We start from the raw sequence: 22,500 nt of genomic DNA, 5'->3' as shown, positions 1-22,500 counted from the left end.
ATCCCATACAATGTGCATATGAATAAATATTCGTGTGCGTGTGTACATAAATGTAAATACGTGTAAAATACTCATCTATGCACTTGTGTAACTATCGTACGTAACAGAGTAACACGTCACTGGCGTTATGAACAATCCTTTTTCAACATCCTTTAAGAAAAGATAAGAGCTAGAAATTGATGGACTGAGCACATCAACTCCAAGCTGAGGGATTGCTTACCTCATTCTCCTCTTTATCTTCCAATGTTCTTTTCTGTGTTGGACTGAAACATTTCCGTAAAAAAAGATTCATAAGTGTTGCACAAGTGTGTCATTCTTCAATTTGTAGGTTTATAAACCATTCCATCACAGAGTTTATTCCTCCACTGAGCGTCTCATTACGTTAAACTTGATTACGTTACGAAAGATTTATGCTAGTTCGGTCTCTTTTTGTTTGCTTGAGAAACGCAGACTGAGCTTACAATTACAGCCAGAAGATATTACAGCCCCTCAGCATCCCTGTACATTAAATAATTTAATCTTTTATTGTGAAAATCCTCTCTCGAGGTTTTCCTTGAATTCAGAGTTGTATGGAAAATCATCTTTAGGGTTTCCGGTTGCTTCCAGGTTTACCCTTTTTCTTTTTCCAGGCGACTGCTCCGCCTCCAAATTTACTACTTTTGGCTGGCGACATTCAGGATGCCTTCAGCCATCCATGTCGATCCAGTGATTCATGTCGCAGCTGGATTGGCTTACTCTGCACATTTTTTTTTTTTTTTTTTTTTGAAGTGTACTGATTCATCATATTTGATCTGGAGGCTGTGGATCAAGTTTTTAGGCGCCATTGTCTAGTAAATTTAACAAAGAATTATTTGTTAGAGATACAAATTTTAGTTGATGTGTTTGATTATGTAGATAAGTAACTTCTAAAACAGAGTAATTTTTAAAGTTAGCAAAAAAAAAAAGAAAAAGAAAAAAAGATTTAGATTATTTCTTTTTGTAAAGAATCTTCAGTGGGTAGCATTGAAAATGAGTTGGGCAAATGTTTTTCTTAGTGGGTTTTGGTTTGAGGAAGACTTGCCTAGTATGGGCCAATAGGCCTGCTGTATGTTGATGAGCAGCTGATAACATACTCAGTTCTTGTCTTCAAGGTCCGTCAAGATATATGTCTTCACGCCTGTAAGGGCTCTTGAGCAAAGAAATCTGAATTTTCCTCCCTTCCTAGGATCAAACCTGAACGCCTCACATTCATGAAGCACTAGGGGAAGGGGATAGATAACACTATTCCATAATGTAGAACATAAGAAAGGAGGAACACTGCAGCATGCCTACTGGTCTATGCTTAGCAGATCCTTCTCCAACCCAAATCCATTAACAAAAATATTTACCCAACCCGTTTTTAATGTTATCCAAGGAATAAGCTAACTTTATTAACTCATGTGCAAGTTCCACTCAGATCTAACCCCTCTTACTCATGTATTTATCTCACCTATATTTGAAGCCTCCCAAGGTTTTAGCTTCACTGACCCTACTAGGCAAGAAGAGAAGGAATCAAATGGTAAACCAACTCAGGTGACGTTTACATTTTAATATCGTTATTTTCATGTCAGAAAAGCATTTTAGTTTGTAATGCATCTCTTAGTATGGTCATCAATATTCCAAGACCGAAGCGTTTTCTAGTAAATATGTCCTAAAGTTTGCTCACTAGTCTTTCTAAACTATCTCTTAGTATCCCCAAAATTTAGTCTCTATGAATTCTACTTAGTCCTGTACTCTGCTTCCTTCCAGTATTGACATATCCAGTACTCTGATTTACCTAGTACTCTGACTTACCCAGCTCTCTAACTTACTCAGTGCTGTGACTTACCCAGTGCTCTGACTTACCCAGTACTCTGATTTGCCCAGTACTTTAACTTACCCAGTACTCACCTCTATACCCAGTACTCTTCATCTTTCTTTCTAGACATAAATGATTTAAAATACCGACACGATGGAAAAGTAGACACAAATGCAGTATAATACGATCCTTTACTGACTACGTTTCGCCCACACTGTGGGTTTTATCAAGTCAGAAACAGATCTGATTTGATAACTGTGTGGGCGAAACGTTTTCAAAAAAGGATTGAGTTAATACTGCAGTTGTATCTATACTTCTACTCTTTTTTTCTCATACTCATCCTTACGTGTTGTATTATGATATGTATAATACTGACAAAATGAAGAATTAGACACCCACGATTAGACGTCCAGATGCTGCACATTTGTGCAATTCAAAGTCTTGTAGGTATTAAATTCCACTGGTTTACAACTAGCAACCTAACACCTGTGTCCAAAAATAAGCGAGGTCTCAAACCGTAGACAAACAATAACATGCCAATTTATTAGCGGTTTTCTCACGGAGTCAAATGCAATTTTTGCAAATGTTGCTCTGACTTACACAAAAGCCAGTTTTCAGGTGGAAATATGGATTCCTGGGAAGGCACTACTGTGTTTAGATGCGGCCGGAAAAACAGGTAACAAGACACTGTCCCACATGTGTCTTACCAACAATGCGGGAGTATTGGCGTGTACACTAAGTTACTGAAAACCACTAGTGATGTAGCTGACGTTTTGGCAGCCAAAACCGAAAACCGGAATTTAGTTGTTGTGCTTGAGAATAAAACAGGATAGGTTAGGTTAGGTAAGATTCGTCAGGAAACAGGACAAGTGTTTCCTGATGTGGGTCTTAGTCATATGATGACCCGTCACTGAAGCTTTGGTCATCTGACCCCATGCCTTTCACTGGCTTACTTGTCTACCAGTTTCTAAAAATTAATTTGATTTTTTTTTAAGTTTTTATGTGAATAAAACAGTGGGTGCAACTTCCCAGCCATTCAAGAAACTGTTATAGGAGACCGAGCCTAGTACTGAAAACTTACCGAACCCGGCCAGTCATATACTGTTGCTTGGGAATTTCACTTTGATACACTTTAAGATGAAGAGTGTAGCAAGAGCTTGAATTACAGAGAGAGTACCAGCAACTAGTTTGGAGAAACAGTCTTTATTAAATCTTTGCCAAAAAAAATCGAGTGAAGTCAACTGATCGTGGAAACAACCAGACAGTGAAGACGATGCGAACACTACCGACCTAAATCAGTTCCTCGGTACAATGTGTTGACTGACGCTCGTAGTATGTACCAGACACATACCTCTACGACAGAGGAGGAGGAGAAGATGCAAACTTGAGAGAGAGAGAGAGACAGAGAGAGAGAGAGAGAGAGAGAAACAGACAGACAGACAGACAGACAGACAGACAGACAGACAGACAGACAGACAGACAGACAGACAGATAGACAGACAGACAGACAGACAGACAGACAGACAGACAGACAGACAGACAGAGACAGAGACGTTCCCTCAACAAGCGGAGACGACGGATAACAAATTTTACCAAAAGATAGCAGACTCTATAAAAGAAAGAAACTCTGGTTAGGAAAATGGAGAACGCGGACTTTAAACTGAGTGAGACAGAGGCAACAAAGAGACATAAACGAAGTAAGATGTAATCGCAATAACTTCTTCTCTTAGCCAAAGTCCAGAACAAAAAATCTCATTCAGTATTGGGCCTTTACTGCAAGATAATGGAATATACACTGAGGATAATAAGGAAATGAGTGAGATATCGAAATTTCAGTATGACTGAGCGGTTCACTGTGTTCAGTAAACAGCTGTGTTCAGTGGTCCGCTGTCTTCAGTGAGCCGCTCATCAGTTTACAGATCGATGACCCAATCCGAGTTTATATGAATGAGACGCAAAACACTGCTGACATTTATACAATTTCTGATGCGTGCCTATCCTCGGTTGTCTTTAAAAAAAGTCATTGACTATCTGTCCATTATTCTGCTCCAATCCTAACTCCGGCCTTCAGAATTCCCTGTAGAAGGGCCTGGACACAAGTGTCGTCCAACAGGCATTACGAACCACTTATATTATTTCCACTACACTAAGGTGGCAGCCGTGAAAAGCTGACGACCATTAGTGATAGTTTCAAAAAATTTTTAAATCTTTGAATGTGTTCAACTAAATAGTAAGACTGCCAGTCACACAGAATCGCAACAATTGCACAATCCAGGCAGCATGAGTTTAGAGCAGTTGATAGACGATTACTACACTGCCTTCAATGCACTAAAAGATAAGCTAAATACTAATGCAGTGTGCACTAATTTTGCAAAAGCCTTCGGCAGTTGTAGCCATGGTGTTATTGTACACTAAATACTACAAAAGAAATACCTGGTGAAGTGGGCAGTTGCATATTTAAATCCTTAACAAACAGAACCCAGAGAGTAGTAGTGAACAGAGTAAAGTCGGATGCTACCACAGTGAAAAGCTCTGTTCCTCAAGACTCAGTACTCACCCCACTTCTGTTACTCATTCTTATATACGACAGAGCATTATTTGCTGATGACACCAGAATCTCTGCGTGACTGACGTCCCATGAAGATACAGCAAATCTTCGAGTGGATACAAATCAAGTCTTCCAGTAGGTTTTAGGCAATATGACATTCAATAAGAACAAGTTTCAAATACTGTGCTATGTAAAAATAGAGGAACTAAGACTGACAAAGAGTAAGGACACTCTCAAACTATTCAATGGAGCAATAGTTTCATGTGCGAGACATGGGAGTGATGATGTTAGAATATCTCTCATTTAAGGATCACATTAATGCTGCTATGCTTCCACAAGGAAAATGATTGACTGGATAACTAGATCTTTCAATTCATGAGACATTGAGCCATTTGTTCTCTCTTGGCTGGAATACTACTGGGAACGCTGGAAATCTCTTCTTTGAAGCCCAGGCGAGAAAGATGCATCATAATTTACTCCAGGAAAAACCTAGAGGAAATAGTACCAAACCGATACATTGAAATCACTCCATATGAAAACAAGAGACCAAGCAGACGGTGCAGAGTACTACCTCCAATAAAAGTAGAGGCGCGATGAATACACTTAGAGAGAGCTTCATGTATGACTATGGTCTCTGACTCTTGAATGCACTCCCTCTCTTTAAGACGGAGCTTAACAAGTTCCTAAAATCACTTCTTGACCAGCCGGGCTGTGGTTCGTACGCTGGACTACATACAGCCAGCAAAACAGTCTTGTAGATCAGACCTTGATCCACCGGGAGGCCCGATTTATAACCGAGTCGCGGTGGACCGGTTATAAATCAGTGCTGCTCCAACGCTGCCCACTGGGCAACTGGTCCATTTTTCTCTTTGTTGTGGATGTAGAAATGACCATATATATGATATCATATATAATATATGGTCGTGCAAGTGCATCTGCAATGATCCTTGCAACACAGAGTTATAGTGCGACGGAAGACTGAATCCTAGGTTTAACTCTACTGGTTCTTTCGGAAAGACTTGGGAGTGAGGAATACCAGCAGTGTGCATTTGATACATTTATAGATACAGTTAACAAGCCACAAACACAGATTCATTAATGGTTTAAGGTACTGTGACAAAGTGGGATATATAGCGCATGAAAACAATAAACAGTCGCCGAAAGAAAAGAATATCATCTACATATGCTTAAAATTCTCAAACTGAATGAAATTTCATGAGTATAGGGCATAAAAACCAACACTCGGTCCTTGAAATAGAAAACAGCACTCACATGGATTTAAATTAGATAAGTTTAGATTTAGAAAGGACATAGGAAAGCATTGGTTTGGAAATAGGGTAGTTGATGAGTGGAACAGTCTACCTAGTTGGGTTATTGAGGCTGGGACTTTGGGTAGTTTCAAATTTAGGTTGGATAAGTACATGAGTGGGAGGGGTTGGATTTGAGTGGGACTTGCACATCGGAGCTTGTTTCTTGGGTGGCATTGAAAATTGGGTTGGGCAAATGTTTGTTAGTGGGATGAATTGTAAAGGACCTGCCTAGTATGGGCCAACAGGCCTGCTGCAGTGTTCCTCCTTTCTTATGTTCTTATGTTCTTATATGCACAATGAATCCTCTCCCCTCCCCCCCCCCAAAAAAAAAAGTATAAACCAACAGTGGTGAGTAAAATGATAGAAAATATTAAGAGGAGTCCCATAGCTCGATTGCTAGCGCACTCAGCTCACACACTGAGGTCCGTGGTTCGATCCCCGGTACGAGTGGAAACATTAGGACGTGTTTCCTTAAGACACCTGCTGTCCCTGTTTACCCATCAGTAAAATAAGTACTTGGGTGTTAGTGAACTGGTGTGAGTCGCATCCTGGGACAAAATTGACCTAATTTGCCCGAAATGCTGTGCATAACAAGGGACTTTTTATGTAGCAATATGCCATTGATGTCAGCTAGGCCTATATACCATGTACATGTACTTGTAGAAATAAAGATATTATTAGTATTATTATTGTTATTGTTATTATTATTATTATTATTATTATTATTATTATTATTATTATTTTTTTTTTTTTTTTTTTTTCGACTTATGTCTCCGAAGTGCCACAATTGTTCCTTTCATCAATATAATTCTTCATGCAGAGTCTTCATTAAAACACATTTTTCTCGATGACGTCAATACATGGCTACAAGCGCCTCATCAGTTGTTCTATATATTCCCTCTCCCCGTGACATACTCGCTCGTTAATGCTTTAGAAATACTACTAGTCACATCACATGATATTTAAGATTACTGGCAACAAGGTTCCTAACGGCGAGTTTCTTCAGTATTTTTGCATCTTACAGGATCAACACAAGTTTTTTTTTTCTCCTATGTGCGTGTTATCTGCGTATTATTTCAGTCACAGAATTGTAATTTGTTATTCTTTAAGGATCTACATTTTGTTGCCGACATATTCAGTAAGGCAACTTTCTGGAATTCGTGAAGAGGTCTCCAAGTCACTTGACTTTGTTCACAAGACAGACAAGAGGATTATGGGTTAATAACGCTTGATCTCCGGCTCAAGCAATGTCCAATATGGGATACTTGACATGTGGTTACTTGCACCGGCTTTTCCTCTTGGAGCCTTTAAAGGCAATTTATGTTTTATTTACCTTTTCTTACTAATAGTTAATAAGCACTCAAGGTGTCTTGAAGTTCAACTGGCAACTTGATGACACCAACAGCACGTGCGTCTCGAGGGCAGCAACAACCAAGTGTAAGTTTGGACTTTGTCCTCCTTGTACTTGCTGAGAGTTGCACACTTTGACTTTTGTTCAGATTTTACTTCACAGATGGTACAACGCCGCCAAAATATCAAAGCAATATCATCTAGGAAAGACATTTGCAATAATTGGTTGGCAACAATGAAATATAACTCTTCCCTAGAAATGATTTACCAGAATTGAAACATACACCAGACTTGATACATACACCAGACATAAAACATACACCAGACTTGAAACATACACCAGACATAAAACATACACCAAACTTGAAACATACACCAGACATAAAACATACACCAGACTTGAAACATACATCAGACTTGATACATACACCAGACTTGATACATACACCAGACTTGAAACGTACAACAGACTTGAAACATACAACAGACTTGAAACATACACCAGACTTGAAATATACACCAGATTTGAAACATATACCAGATTTGAAACATACACCAGATTTGAAACATACACCAGATTTGAAACATACACCAGACATAAAACATACACCAGACTTGAAACATATACCAGACTTGATATATACACCAGACTTGAAACGTATACCAAATTTGTAACATATATCAGACTTGAAAACATTTAGCCAGTGAGGTTTTAGTTGTTGTTGGGCCACTCTGCTCCCTCTTTCTTCCACATAGATCAGGAAGACAGATAGTAGTGAAACTCTACTCTGGGTCCATTAGCAAAGAAGGAATAAAAAAATATTTATTTATACTAATTTGAATTTATTCTCATCCAGTCACAGATGAGCAGTCAGTTATTGAATCACAAAAAAAACCTAAATATCAATATGGCCACTTTACACCAGTAATTGTAAGAAAAGAAAATATATCTCTTTCTCAGGTTTGAAATCGATCAGGATGGTTTCCCTCTCATACACCATCACTCAGCATAATTATTCTCTCATACACAGCATGATTATCCTCTCCTGCACCCTCATACCACATGATTTTCCTCTCATATACTGTCACACTTTAAAATTCATTCAAAATATTACCTACCAAGAACTTCAATCGAAGATGTTTTCCAATTCTCCTCATTTCTTTTACATAGACTCAAACTGGCAATTTTGATTCTTAAAAGTGGCAACACCAGCGTGGCAACACCTTCATGACTGGACGATCAGTGTGAGTCTAACAGTGAGCCAGGATACAGCCTCCTCCATATATCACAATATACAATTACTGTGTTAGCTGACGTCCTTATATCTCTATATACAGTTTATATATTAGATGACGTCATTATATCTCTATACAGTTAATGTATTATATGACGTCCTTATATCTCTATGTAGTTAATTTGTAAATTATACAGGTTGAAGACTCAATTCGGAGAATGCAAGATCCAGTTGATAAATTGAAGGAACCAGAAGAGTTGATGGATAGTCAGTCCCAGGCTCGGAGTGGTCTGTTTCAGAGCCATGTTATATACCAGGTGAGTCTTATGCAGGAAAAATTAATCTTGTGTGTTTTAAGAACTGCCAGTGTGAGTCGTAGGATCTTGGAGTATGTTGAAAGGGTGTGGGAGTGTGTGTCTAGCCCAGGAGCTAAAGTTGAACTGTAGCTGCACCATGCGTGGAAATACATCCGTCAACAGGTCCAGTAGCTGCACCTCAACCTCGTAAAAAGGCTAAATGAGAAGTGGAGCTCTGCCTCTTCAGCGGAACCAGGAACTGCACCTCGTGCTTCTTTAAAGCTAAAACGCAACCCTTTAAAGAACTCTCAAACCCTTAGAAAGACCAGGAGCTGCAGTTCAACACTTCAGAGGTTCATCCATATTTGAATCAGGCCCAGTAGCTAGAACTGAGTCAGCAGCTTTAGCTCAACATCCTCAAAGGGTTCAGGAGCTCTGTACTATTTAAATTTAAGAAAAATAACAAAAACGATCTTTGTGGCTTATAACGTCAGGTTTCAACTGGCCTAGAGAGATGTTGATATAACGTACTAAACACTCCAAGCCAACCAATTTTTTTTTACATAATTACATGTACTTTGTAATGTATGTAATAGTTGTACCTCACCAGTTATTGTAATGTTCATAGTTCCTTCTAGGATAGAAAATTATAGTGATTTTTAAAAAGAAAACATTTGTAGCTAAATATTTTTTTGTTCAGCTTAGTGATTTTTGTGATCAGTTAAGTGCCTTATATGATCGATTGAATGATTTATGTCATCAATTTAGTGATTTTCTTGATCAGTTTAGTGATTTTTCTTCATCAGTTTAGTGATTTTTCTTGATCAGTTTATTTATTTTTGTGTTCACTTTATAAATATTTACTTTTATTTCCCATCTTAAAACTTTAATAATTTGACAAATATCCAGGATTAAGTGGAAAATAATTTGTCATGATGACTGATGATGACTGATGATGAGTGACGATGACTGATGATGACTGATGATGACTGATGATGATTAACGATGACTGATGATGATTGACGATGACTGATGATGATTGACGATGACTGATGATGATTAACGATGACTGATGATGATTGACGATGACTGATGATGACTGATGATGACTGATGATGATTGACGATGACTGATGATGATTGACGATGACTGATGATGACTGATGATGTCTGATGATGACTGATGATGGTTGACGATGACTGATGATGATTGACGATGACTGATGATGATTGACGATGACTGATGATGACTGATGATGACTGATGATGATTGACGATGACTGATGATGATTGACGATGACTGATGATGACTGATGATGACTGATGATGACTGATGATGACTGATGATGATTGACGATGACTGATGATGATTGACGATGACTGATGATGACTGATGATGACTGATGATTACTGACGATGACTGATGATGATTGACGATGACCGATGATGACTAATGATGATTGATGATGACTGATGATGACTGATGATTGACGATGACTGATGATGATTGACGATGACTAACGATGATTGACGATGACTGATGATGACTGAAGATGACTGATGATGATTGACGATGACTGATGATGATTGACGATGACTGATGATGACTGATGATGATTAATGATGACTGATGATGACTGATGATGATTGACGATGACTGATGATGATTGACGATGACTGATAATGACTGATGATGACTGATGATGATTGACGATGACTGATGATGATTGACGATGACTGATGATGACTGATGATGATTAATGATGACTGATGATGACTGATGATGATTGACGATGACTGATGATGATTGACGATGACTGATAATGACTGATGATGACTGATGATGATTGACGATGACTGATGATGATTGACGATGACTGATGATGACTGATGATGATTGATGATGACTGATGATGACTGATGATGATTGACGATGACTGATGATGATTGACGAAGACTGATAATGGCTGAAGATGACTGATGATGATTGACGATGACTGATGATGATTGACGACGACTGATGATGACTGATGATGATTGACGATGACCGATGATGACTGATGATGACTGATGATGACTGATGATTGACGATGACTAATGACGATTGACGATGACTGACGATGATTGACGATGACTGATGATGACTGAAGATGACTGATGTTGATTGACGATGACTGATGATGATTGACGATGACTGATGATGATTAATGATGACTGATGATGCCTGATGATGATTGACGATGACTGATGATGATTGACGATGACTGATAATGACTGATGATGACTGATGATGATTGACGATGACTGATGATGATTGACGATGACTGATGATGACTGATGATGATTAATGATGACTGATGATGACTGATGATGATTGACGATTACTGATGATGATTGACGATGACTGATAATGACTGATGATGACTGATGATGATTGACGATGACTGATGATGATTGACGATGACTGATGATGACTGATGATGATTGATAATGACTGATGATGACTGATGATGATTGACGAAGACTGATAATGACTGAAGATGACTGATGATGATTGACGATGACTGATGATGATTGACGATGACCGATGATGACTGATGATGATTGACGATGACTGATGATGATTGACGATGACTGATGATGACTGATGATGAGTGATGATGACTGATGATGACTGATGATGATTGACGATGACTGATGATGATTGACGAAGACTGATAATGACTGAAGATGACTGATGATGATTGACGATGACTGATGATGATTGACGATGACCGATGATGACTGATGATGATTGACGATGACCGATGATGACTGATGATGACTGATGATGATTGACGATGACCGATGATGACTGATGATGATTGACAATGATTGATGATGATTGACGATGGCTGATGATGACTGATGATGATTCATGATGACTGAAGATGACTAATGATGATTGACGATGACTGATGATGATTGACGATGACTGATGATGACTGATGATGATTAATGATGACTGATGATGACTGATGATGATTGACGATGACTGATGATGATTGACGATGACTGATAATGACTGATGATGACTGATGATGATTGACGATGACTGATGATGATTGACGATGACTGATGATGACTGATGATGATTGATAATGACTGAAGATGACTGATGATGATTGACGATGACTGATGATGATTGACGATGACCGATGATGACTGATGATGATTGACGATGACTGATGATGATTGACGATGACTGATGATGACTGATGATGATTGATGATGACTGATGATGACTGATGATGATTGACGAAGACTGATAATGACTGAAGACGACTGATGATGATTGACGATGACTGATGATGATTGACGATGACCGATGATGAATGATGATGATTGACGATGACCTATGATGACTGATGATGACTGATGATGACTGATGATGATTGACGATGACCGATGATGACTGATGATGATTGACAATGACTGATGATGATTGACGATGGCTGATGATGACTGATGATGATTGACGATGACTGATGATGACTGATGATGACTGAAGATGATTGATGATGACTGATGATGACTGATGATGATTGACGATGACTGATGATGACTGATGATGATTCATGATGACTGAAGATGACTAATGATGATTGACGATGACTGATGATGATTGACGATGACTGATGATGACTGATGATGACTGACGATGACCGATGATGATTGATGATGATTGACTTTGACTGATGATGATTAATGACGGTTGTTGATGACTAATGATGAGGGTTTAGAGGGTGTTCAAGCATGAACATGAAGAAAGATATGACTGAGCATAATGTTTAGTCTCAGGTGACAATAACAAGGTAAAGAAGCGAAAGTGTTTACTCAGAGACTGCTAAGTGCTTGTGCTGAGGTCTGTCCCATGTTGTGGGTGCTGAGGCCTGTCCCATGTTGTGGGTGCCAGTGTAGCACCATATCCATACTGTGGGCGTCAGTGAAGCACCATGCCCATACTGTGTCAATGTAGCACCATACCCATGCTGTTGGTGTCAGTGAAGCAGCATACCAATACTGTTGTTGTCAGTGAAGCACAATACGAATACTGTGGGTGTCAATGTAGCACCATACCAATACTGTGTCAGTGAAGCACCATACCTATACTGTGTCAGTGTAGTACCATATCCATACTGTGGTTAGTAGTCACCCCATACTCACCTTGTGGGTGGTAAATAGGTAATCAAGATATTACAGAACCACATAACGGGTTCAGGAGCTGTACCGCAACTTACCATTAAGTAAGCAAATTACAGTATTAATCAGCTGTTTACGAGAGAATTAAGCTCAGTTACAACAGTAAAGAGTTGAATAACATTGCAATAAAGCAAAACATTAGAGAAGCACAATAGTGCAAGTGACTCATCATAAGTGCTCTGTTGACCAAGCAGGTTACAGAGGGTGAGTTATTTGCTTTAGGTTAGGATATTTAGCTAGTTTGTGCGAGACACAGATGTTGGTGAGAGACGTGGTTCAATACTTCTGTATTTTTCTACTGAGGCCTCTAAATACAGGTTATGTAAAGTCTGTTGATAATGTGTGAATTTGGATAGATCTTGAACCCAAAGATGCAATAGAGTCCTTCCTTGAAGACAGAAACATTTACCAACTTTGTATATCTATCGTATATTTGTAGGTTAATGTGTGAGGGAGACCACAGAAGGTGAACCTTACTCCATTAAAGAATATAAAGTTGCAATACCGTAATTGGAACAATTCGTCCTAACTCCCTTACTTAGTGCAGAAACTTATGTCAACGTTTGGGTCCATCCTTTGGCCATTGTTAAGTCATAACTTAGATACAGATTGATGGACTGACCACATCGACTCAAGGTTGAGGGACTGATTACCTCATTCTCCTCATGTTCTTCAAGATTCTCCTTTGTATGAACTGACGAAGCCACTGTGTGGCGAAACGTTTCCTCAATAAAGATACCCAAGAGTTGCACATGTGTCTAATTTATGAACGTGTCGGTTCTCTGAACCATTCATCTACAGGAAGTACTTAAACCTCATCATAAGGTTCCCCTCATAAGTGAGAAGGAACATTAACATTTACAATTCTAACATACCTCTGTTTGTCTTCTCATACAATTATGTTACAATCCTGCAGAATGAAAATATCTTTACTTTACAATATGACAATTTTACAGATTTTTTATAATTGTATATTCCTACAAGGTAATGACAATAGTTATTCATTATGTTTTGAAGTTAGGAAACCTGCTATTAAGATTTCAAGCTGGATGCTTGGACACGTTTGAGTAATTAAAGTATAAGGAACCATACAATTTTGAGGCACTTTGTATATATCTGTACACTGAGAGTACGTGTATGTACACGTGGAGGGGTATGTATGTCAGTATGCATACACTAAGAATTCACCTAACTTGGTGATAATAGTCCCATCTTTGGGAATAAGAATTTCTGACATGTAACATGCGTCCTTAATATTAAGTCCCTCGTGTGTCGATAGGCTTAAGCCTAAGTAACCAATCAGTCAACCGGTTTTAAGGATGAAAGCCCAGGTAAGCGATCCCAAATTTCTAAATAGGGTTGATAGAGGGAGCTATAACTGTAAACAGTTTAGGAGAGAGAGTGTTCATTGACTCGACTCCCTGCACGACTTAAAGGATCATGTCAGGCTTCAAGACTAGGCTTGAATCACGAACCAATCAAGTATTTTAGGGTGGAATATGGGAGGAGAGAGATCCCTTTGGTGTAGGGAATAGTTATTGTTATCATACTTGACATAAGTTGTTGTGTCTAGTAAAAGAACAAGACTTATTTGGAGATCAAACAAGGTGACACAGTACCCTGAAGCTTAAAACAGGAAGGTTTTACAAATAACATGTCTCTAAAGTCTTTGTCTCAGCAGCACCAACTGTTTCCTTACTCCTCAGTACAGAAAAGAGTTCGGAAGGCTTCAGTGTATCACAATAGGTTTGAAAAATTAAACTCATGTGTAACATCTGGGTATCTTTATGTGTAGACGTTTTGCCATCCATTGACTTTATCAATACACTATATGGACACAATCTGAAGACTGTAGAAATGTGTATAGAAAACAGAGGAAGACGAGTTAATCAGTGCCTCAACCTAATTTTTTTTTCAGTAACACGATCTCTTAGGCTAGGAATATACTTATTTCCGAATAATAGTTAATATTAGTGGCATTCTAATGGGCATTCTAGGATGATCCTCATCGCTTGCTTCTGAATTTTACTCAGCCGTTAATGCGTTATTTTGGGCATCTGAAAAATTCAGAGAGCTGTAACGTAGTCAACCCACACCATTCTTACAACTGTGACATTATCACCATTTCTGACGTGGAACCCTGCCATATTCTCGAGTCTTCTTAGCCTTTCTTTGTATTGACGACAAAGTCTGGTTACAAAAAGACCAAGTCCGAGAGATACATTTACCTGGTCACATAAAGCAGCTTTCATAACTCGTAAAAATCGTAATAATGCGATTGAAAAAAGAGATCACGGAACGGGTGGGGTTTGAACTCATTGCAAGTGAGTCCAAAAACTGTGCACAGGCCAGTGTGTTAACGCACTGGACTGTGAGTTTTAAGACTCACTTGCCATGGGTTCAAACCCCACCCGTTCTATGGTTTATAATACCGCTATCGTACAACTGGATCGCGTGTCATACACGTATTGTATTGTGCCATACACGAATTTTATTGTATAAAACATATATTTTATTGTCATTCATAAATTTTATTGCGTCATACACCTATTATATTGTCATACAAGTACTTTACTGTCATACACATATTTTACTGTCATATACATATTTTATTGTGTCATATACGTATTTTATTGTGTCATACACGTTTTTTGTTGTATGATACACCTTTTTTTTGTGGCACAGGTGTTGCTTCAGTTTAGAGACACTGTGTGTAGTGTTTGAAGTGATGGGCGAGAAAGTGTATGAGAGGTGTATTTCAGGTGATGGGCGTGGGTGCGGTGGGCGTGGGTTCGCTGGTATCTCTCTTGGCTATGGGCTACACCTCCCCGGCTCTGCCATCCATGAGGAACGACCCACACTTTTCCATCACCCATGAGCAGGTCAGTCAAGACTCACAAGCAGCTTAGTCTTGTGTTTCAGTTAACGTTGACTGATGAGTGCTGACGTATTCATCTTATCTTGTGTTTGTTTCAGGAGTCGTGGGTGGGAGCAGTGATGCCTGCATGTGCATTCGTGGGCAGTATTGCTGCTGGTCCACTGGTGGACCGTTTGGGCCGCCGGGCTGTCCTCCTCCACCTCACCTGGCCCTTAGTCTTGTGTAAGTCTTAAAGGTTCACCTTAAAACCTCACCAGCTCAACATACAAATTTTTCCCTGAACCTGTTTACCTCCTTCAGGTTCCAGAGCTCTGTGTAAATCACGTCTTATATTTGGCACTCCCCGCAGCGTGGGCAATGATAGCTTGGGCCGGAGGCGTGGGCTTGGTGCTAGCTGGCCGGATGTTGAGTGGAGTGTGTGTGGGAGTGCAGACCACAGCCCGGGTGGTCTATATGCCAGAGATCATTCAGCTGGACCTTCGTGGTCCACTCTCTGTTATTCCAGCTCTCTCTGCCAACCTAGGTAATACTCTCTTAAAGAAGCTGCACCCTCGTGCAGGTGATATATGAACAGCACCGTCCTGCAGGTATTGTGACAGTAACACACTCTACAGGTGTTGACACTAACACTCTTCTGCAGGCGTGACAGCAGTACCCTCCTGCAGGTGATGTATGAGTAAGACCCTCCTGCAGTTATTGTGACAGTAACATCTTCCTGAAGGTGTTGAAGTAGTTATACCCTCCTGCAGGTGCTGTAATGCTAACACTCTCCTGCAGGTATTGTGACAGTAAAACTCTCCTGCATGTGCTGTGAGAGTAATACGCTCCTGCAGGTGTTCTGACAGTAGCACCCTCCTTCAGGTACTGTGACAGTAATCCCTTCCAGCAGTTGTTGTGACAGTAATACCTTCCTGCAAGTGTTGTAACAGTAGTAACACCCTCGTGCAGGTGTTGTTACAATAACACCCTCCTGCAGATGTTGTAACAGTACAACACTCCTGTAGGTATTATAAAAGTAACACTTTTCTGCAGGTGTGACAGCAACACCTTCCTACAGGTATTGTGACAGTAACGCCTTCCAACAGGTGTTGTGACAGTAACAATTTCCTGAAGGTGTTGTGAGAGTAACATTCTCCTGCAGGTGATGTATGAGTAACACTCTCCTGCAAGTGTTATGTCAGTAATGCCCTCCTGTAGATGTTGTGACAGTAACACCCTCCTGCAGGTGATGTTACAGTAACACCCTCCTGCAGGTGTTGTGAGAGAAACACCCTCATGCAGGTGTTGTGAGAGTAACACCCTCCTGCAGGTACTGTTACAGTAACACCTTCCTGCAGGTGTTATGTCAGTAACACTCTCGTACAGGTGCTGTTACAGTAACATCCTCGTGCAGGTGCTGTTACAGTAAAGCCCTCGTGCAGGTGTTATGACAGTAACACCCTCCTGCAGGTGCTGTTACAGTATCACTCCTGCAGGTGTTGTGGCGGTAACAATCTCCTGCAGGTGCTGTTGCAGTAACACACTCGTGCAGGTGATGTATGAGTAACACTATAGCAGTTGCTCAAAATCATGGACAATGTATCGTAATATCCGCAGGTCCTTCAAAAACAATCTATGCCTCTCTCAAGGGTCGCAGTTCTCATTTCAATATTTACAGTTGCAGTATGTGAAGAAAAGATCAGTTTCATTGCATCTGAATTGCGTTTCAGTTTAGAAACCTCAGTTCACCTTTACATTACAGAGAGCTAAGGCCAGTTTCAAGAGCCGGGGTTCAGAAAGCCTGTTGGCGGGATAGCACCTGACACTGTGACTATAAAGGGTGTTGTAAACGTGCTGGAAAGCTCTGAATTGGTGATCATATAATGTGTTTTCAGTGTGTTAAGAAGATTTGCTTGGGCATTTAGAGAGGATGGAGCAGAATAGGTGAAAGGAAGGGTAGGGGGTCAACTAGAAAGAATTAGAGGGAAGGAAATAGGCTTTAAGTAGTAGGGGTGTTAGGATGCAGCAGGCGTGTGTGTGTGTGTTAGATCGGAGTGAATGGAAACAACTGATTTGTAGGGATCTGATATGCTCTTAGACTGTAGGCAGGGCAACATTCATAAAGAGACTCAGGAAAACAGGTTAGTTGAACAGGAGGTCTTGGAGGGATGAAGTACAGCCTGCACTCTGAAGGAGAAGTGAAGATACAACAGTTCAGAGGGTCATTTGAACTGTGATGTCTGTACACTTCTGGAAAACCAACTGTTGTTTGAATAATGGTGAATGTTTCCTTTTTTAGGTTACCCTTACTTTAAGAGACAACTGGTATGTTAAAAAAATCGTTTGTTGCAGGTCTGTTGGTGAGCTTCTCTGGTGGTCAGTACCTCTCATGGAGGGGTCTAGCATGGTTGGCAGCAGCACTCTGCCTTCCTGTGCTACCTCTCCTCTATCCTCTACCCGAGACACCCTACTACCTGACACGTACAGGTAGGTGACACTCCGATGATTGTAGGTGACACTCCAATGTTAGACTCATGACATGTGACTTGATAAGTAAGACACATGTGCAACAGTTATTTATTTTTATTTAGAAACGTTTCGCCTACACAGTAGGATTCCTCAGGCGAATACAGAGGCAGTAGAAGCAGTAGAGATGTAAAGACGGTGTAATCCGTTCATCACCTTAGAAGACAGTTTTGAGGTGGTCAGTCTCTCAGCCTGGATAAGAGTTCTGCTCCACAGTTTGGAACAATGTGAAGCTGAAGCAACAGAATGGAGACTTATATTCTTATGACATTATATTAGGAAGTTATACTTACACTTATGATGCAAGACTTAAACTTTATTATTGACGTAAGAGTAGATATCGTAACACATCCTTATCATTTACCTCTACTTCGGGTTCATTAATTTTTTATATTAAATTATGGACATTTTTTCTCCCCAAATTAAATAGAATTGAAGTGAAACAACATTTCCATACAATGTTTCTCATGTTACAGGCAATAGGGAGGCGTCTTTGAGTGCCTTGCGACAGTTGAGACACACAGCACAGCTGGCTGTGAAGGAGCAGGAGGAGATCAGTAAGAAATGCATTGCTAGTGAGAAAAGTTCTCATGTAAGTATGTGGGAGATAATTCAGTCGCCCAACTTATGGCCCCTCAGTGTTGCAGCTGCACTCATGTTGGCTCAACAAACCACGGGTTACACTGCAGTTGTCGCCTTTGCTTCCAGTATCCTAGACAGTGAGCAAAGTGGTAGGGACAGCAGCTCCTCGTCAATGTTGCTAGGCATTGTCAATTTCCTGTGTACTTTCCTGAGCCTTTACTATATGTCTAAATGTAGAAGGCGCTATCTTCTTCTCGTGTCAGCGGCTATCATAGTGTGCTCTCTCCTCACGCTGTCGCTGTTTTTCTGGGCTCAGAGCACAGGAGGTTACATTTCTGCAATAGCCAAAAACATGAGCTTCGTGCCTGTTATAGCTCTCCTGGCTTACATAGTCGGATCTTCACTAGGTTGGAGGATTATACCCTGGGTATTCGTAGTTGAAGGGATGCCCAGCCGAGTGCGGGGCAAGGCTTCAGCTGTGGTGGTAGCCATCAACTGGGCATCTGCTTTCCTTATTACCAAGACATTCTCCTGGAGTATATCTTCCCTGGGTGCCCACAACACCTTCCTGGGGTACGCTGTCATGACGGGCATCAGTACCATTCTTATCCACCACTCCATGCCCGAGACTCTCCATCAGTCGGCTGCCCAGATGGACCAACTTTATCAAGAGGCTGCAAAGAGTAAACAACAATAACCTTTCACAACATTATATATATGTTGATATAATTATCTTTTAGATAAATGTTAAAATTGGTATATTTTCAGTCTATGCGTACTTCTTTCAGTATTTTGTTAAATGAATATTGAAGATAATATTTTATCAGATGAATTATTTTATTAATAGCGAATGCAGTTAACTGCTAAAAGTGGCAAGGCTATATAGCTTCACTTTGGCTAGGCTATGTGACTGCTCTATGGCTAAGTTATATGACTTTTCCATGACTGATGCATAGCTAGGCTGTATGACTTCTCCATGGCTAGGCTATATGACTGCCACCTCGACAGATAACGAGAATATATACCTCAAAACATATTTTTTTCCCAGCGCTTTTATACTGTGAGTTCACTCTTTACGTGCAACCTTAATGATCCTCGTGAAGTAGAAAGACTTTAAACCCTGTTAATCAAATAGATTCTAGTAGCTATATTACATATACCTCGTTGACTGATGATAGAAATCCTGCCATGAGTATTCTGTATCAACCGTAGTCCCATCTTTGCTCACATGCAGCAAATTGTTAGAGCACCATTGTAAATTTAAACAAATTACATGAAGAATAAATTAATGAAGATAGCACGCTACGAGCAGAGCTCTGCTCTTGTAGCTACAAATGGGTATTTACAAATAGGGAATTACATTCATATATCTTGTAGAGCAGAACACCTTAATCAGTGACATCTTTTGCATCTTTTAATTAATTTTGAGAGTTGTTAGACGCCGATTGGAATGATCAATTACTGGAAGTAGTAGTTACCTTAGCGAGATTAATCCCAGTCAACCAACCAACAGTCTGAGATATTAAATTACTTTAATAATCAGGAATCATTCAAAAAGTTGGCTAATTCGTCTTAAAACTGATTCAAAAGTTGAATTTGTAATAAACGATAATTCAGTTAACTGCAAGTTTAGCTTTTGGCAGAGCTGTTCCTGTGCTGGATTTCTTTTAATACACAAAACAAGCTAAAAACTAGGAATCGCTTGAATCTTTGCGATAACTAGAAAATTCCTCTTCTAATCGGATTTAAATTTTCAGCCTTGGTGTACTTTAAAGGCTCTCGGTGATGGGCTGCAAAGAAGTAATAATCTAGCTTTGACTGGTTAATGAGGATTAATACGTATCTTCTACACGAGTCATTAACGCTGGGTGGGTGCTAAGGAGGTTTAAAGCTTACCTACTACACGAGGGTCATTAGGACTTGTTCGTTAGTTAATGGAATTTAAAGTCTATTTATTACACGAGAGCCATTAAGAGTACATGTCATCTGCATATCACAAGTCAAAAATACTCTAAACCCCAAAATAGTGATTAATGTAAACACTCACTTTATATACTTTGAGAGAAACTCCTTTCAGAAATACACTTCTTAGTGTACGTACACGGAGAAAAACACATAACAGTATATATATATTTACTGAGAGAAACACAGCTCTCAATGTATATACACTAGGAGAAAGTCTTTTCACTGTATATGAACTGAAGGATCTTCAGCTCTCAGTGTGAGTAATAAAAAAAGCATGGTAATTATTAAAGCAGAAAATGTTTTAAGATTGTAGGTTACTGTTGTCACATTTAAGCCTTGAAGTTTAGCTGTTGTTACAGTATCTTAGCCTTGAAGTTTAGCTGTTGTTACAGTATCTTAGCCTTGAAGGGTAGCAATTGTTAGAGTATCTTAGCCTTGAAGGGAAGCAATTGTTAGAGTATCTTAGCCTTGAAGGGTAGCAATTGTTAGAGTATCTTAACCTTGAAGGGTGGTAGTTGTTACAGTATCTTAGCCTTGAAGGGTAGCTGTTGTTACAGTATCTTAGCCTTGAAGGGTAGCAATTGTTAGAGTATCTTAGCCTTGAAGGGTGGCAGTTGTTACAGTATGTTAGCTTTGAAGACTAGTGGTTGTTACAGTATCTTAGCCTTGAAGGGTAGCAGTTGTTACAGTATCTTAGCCTTGAAGAGTAGCGGCTGTTACAGTATCTTAGCCTTGAAGGATAGCAGTTGTTACAGTATCTTAGCCTTGAAGGGTAGCAGTTGTTACAGTATTTTAGCCTTAAAGTGTAGCTGTTGTCACAGTATCTTAGCCTTGAAGGGTAGCAATTGTTAGAGAATCTTAACCTTGAAGGGTGGCAGTTGTTACAGTATCTTAGCCTTGAAGTGTAGCAATTGTTACAGTATCTTAGCTTTGAAGGGTGGCAGTTGTTACAGTATCTTAGCCTTGAAGGGTAGCAGTTGTTGCAGTATCTTAGCCTTGAAGAGTAGTGGTTGTTACAGTATCTTAGCCTTGAAGGGTAGCAGTTGTTACAGTATCTTAGCCTTGAAGGGTGGCAGTTGAACAGTATCTTAGCTTTGAAGGGTGGCAGTTGTTACAGTATCTTAGCCTTGAAGGGTAGCTGTTGTTACAGTATCTTAACCTTGAAAGGTAGCAGTTGTTACAGTATCTTAGCCTTGAAGAGTAGTGGTTGTTACAGTATCTTAGCCTTGAAGGGTAGCAGTTGTTACAGTATCTTAGCCTTGAAGGGTGGCAGTTGTTACAGTATCTTAGCCTTGAAGGGTGGCAGTTGTTACAGTATCTTAGCCTTGAAGGGTAGCAGTTGTTACAGTATCTTAGCCTTGAAGGGTGGCAGTTGTTACAGTATCTTAGCCTTGAAGGGTAGTAGTTGTTACAGTATCTTAGCCTTGAAGGGTAGCAGTTGTTACAGTATCTTAGCCTTCAAGAGTAGCGGTTGTTACAGTATCTTAGCCTTGAAGGGTAGCGGTTGTTACAGTATCTTAGCCTTGAAGGGTAGCAGTTGTTACAGTATTTTAGCCTTAAAGTGTAGCTGTTGTCACAGTATCTTAGCCTTGAAGGGTAGCAGTTGTTACAGTATCTTAGCTTTGAAGAGTAGCAGTTGTTACAGTATTTTAGCTTTAAAGTGTAGCTGTTGTCACAGTATCTTAGCCTTGAAGGGTAGCAGTTGTTACAGTATTTTAGCTTTAAAGTGTAGCCGTTGTCACAGTATCTTAGCCTTGAAGGGTAGCAGTTGTTA

At 39.8% G+C, this 22,500-nt stretch overlaps 2 protein-coding genes across 5 annotated transcripts in view; one reads left to right on the top strand and one right to left on the bottom strand.

The window, feature by feature from the left end:
- Window positions 1-22,500, bottom strand: part of LOC128687701 (zwei Ig domain protein zig-8-like) — a 113,969-nt gene that overhangs the window by 51,640 nt on the left and 39,829 nt on the right. The gene's annotated exons all lie outside the window — the stretch shown is intronic.
- On the top strand, window positions 8,276-19,593 carry LOC128687700 (facilitated trehalose transporter Tret1). Of its 4 annotated transcripts, XM_053775298.2 has the most exons (7): window positions 8,276-8,330; window positions 8,457-8,576; window positions 15,559-15,678; window positions 15,773-15,896; window positions 16,024-16,197; window positions 18,006-18,140; window positions 18,656-19,593. In XM_053775298.2, exons 2-7 carry the CDS (start codon window positions 8,478-8,480, stop codon window positions 19,456-19,458), a joined length of 1,455 nt encoding a protein of 484 aa, XP_053631273.1. In that variant the 5' UTR covers window positions 8,276-8,330; window positions 8,457-8,477; the 3' UTR covers window positions 19,459-19,593. The 4 variants fall into 4 exon arrangements, with proteins under 4 accessions (XP_053631273.1, XP_069940057.1, XP_069940058.1 ...); XM_070083956.1 differs by lacking the exon at window positions 15,559-15,678; XM_070083957.1 differs by lacking the exon at window positions 16,024-16,197.

This window comes from Cherax quadricarinatus, chromosome 11 (genome assembly GCF_038502225.1).
Source record: "Cherax quadricarinatus isolate ZL_2023a chromosome 11, ASM3850222v1, whole genome shotgun sequence".
Taxonomy (NCBI): Eukaryota; Metazoa; Arthropoda; class Malacostraca; order Decapoda; family Parastacidae; genus Cherax; species Cherax quadricarinatus.
This window is presented reverse-complemented; position numbering and strand designations above follow the sequence as displayed.

Excerpts from the sequence above, each read along its gene's own strand:
- LOC128687700 (XM_053775298.2), top strand. The coding sequence starts at position 8,478 with ATGCAAGATCCAGTTGATAAATTGAAGGAACCAGAAGAGTTGATGGAT. Across the intron at positions 15,679-15,772 it reads TTTCCATCACCCATGAGCAG|GAGTCGTGGGTGGGAGCAGT; the intron begins GTCAGTCAAGAC and ends TGTTTGTTTCAG. Across the intron at positions 16,198-18,005 it reads AGCTCTCTCTGCCAACCTAG|GTCTGTTGGTGAGCTTCTCT; the intron begins GTAATACTCTCT and ends CGTTTGTTGCAG.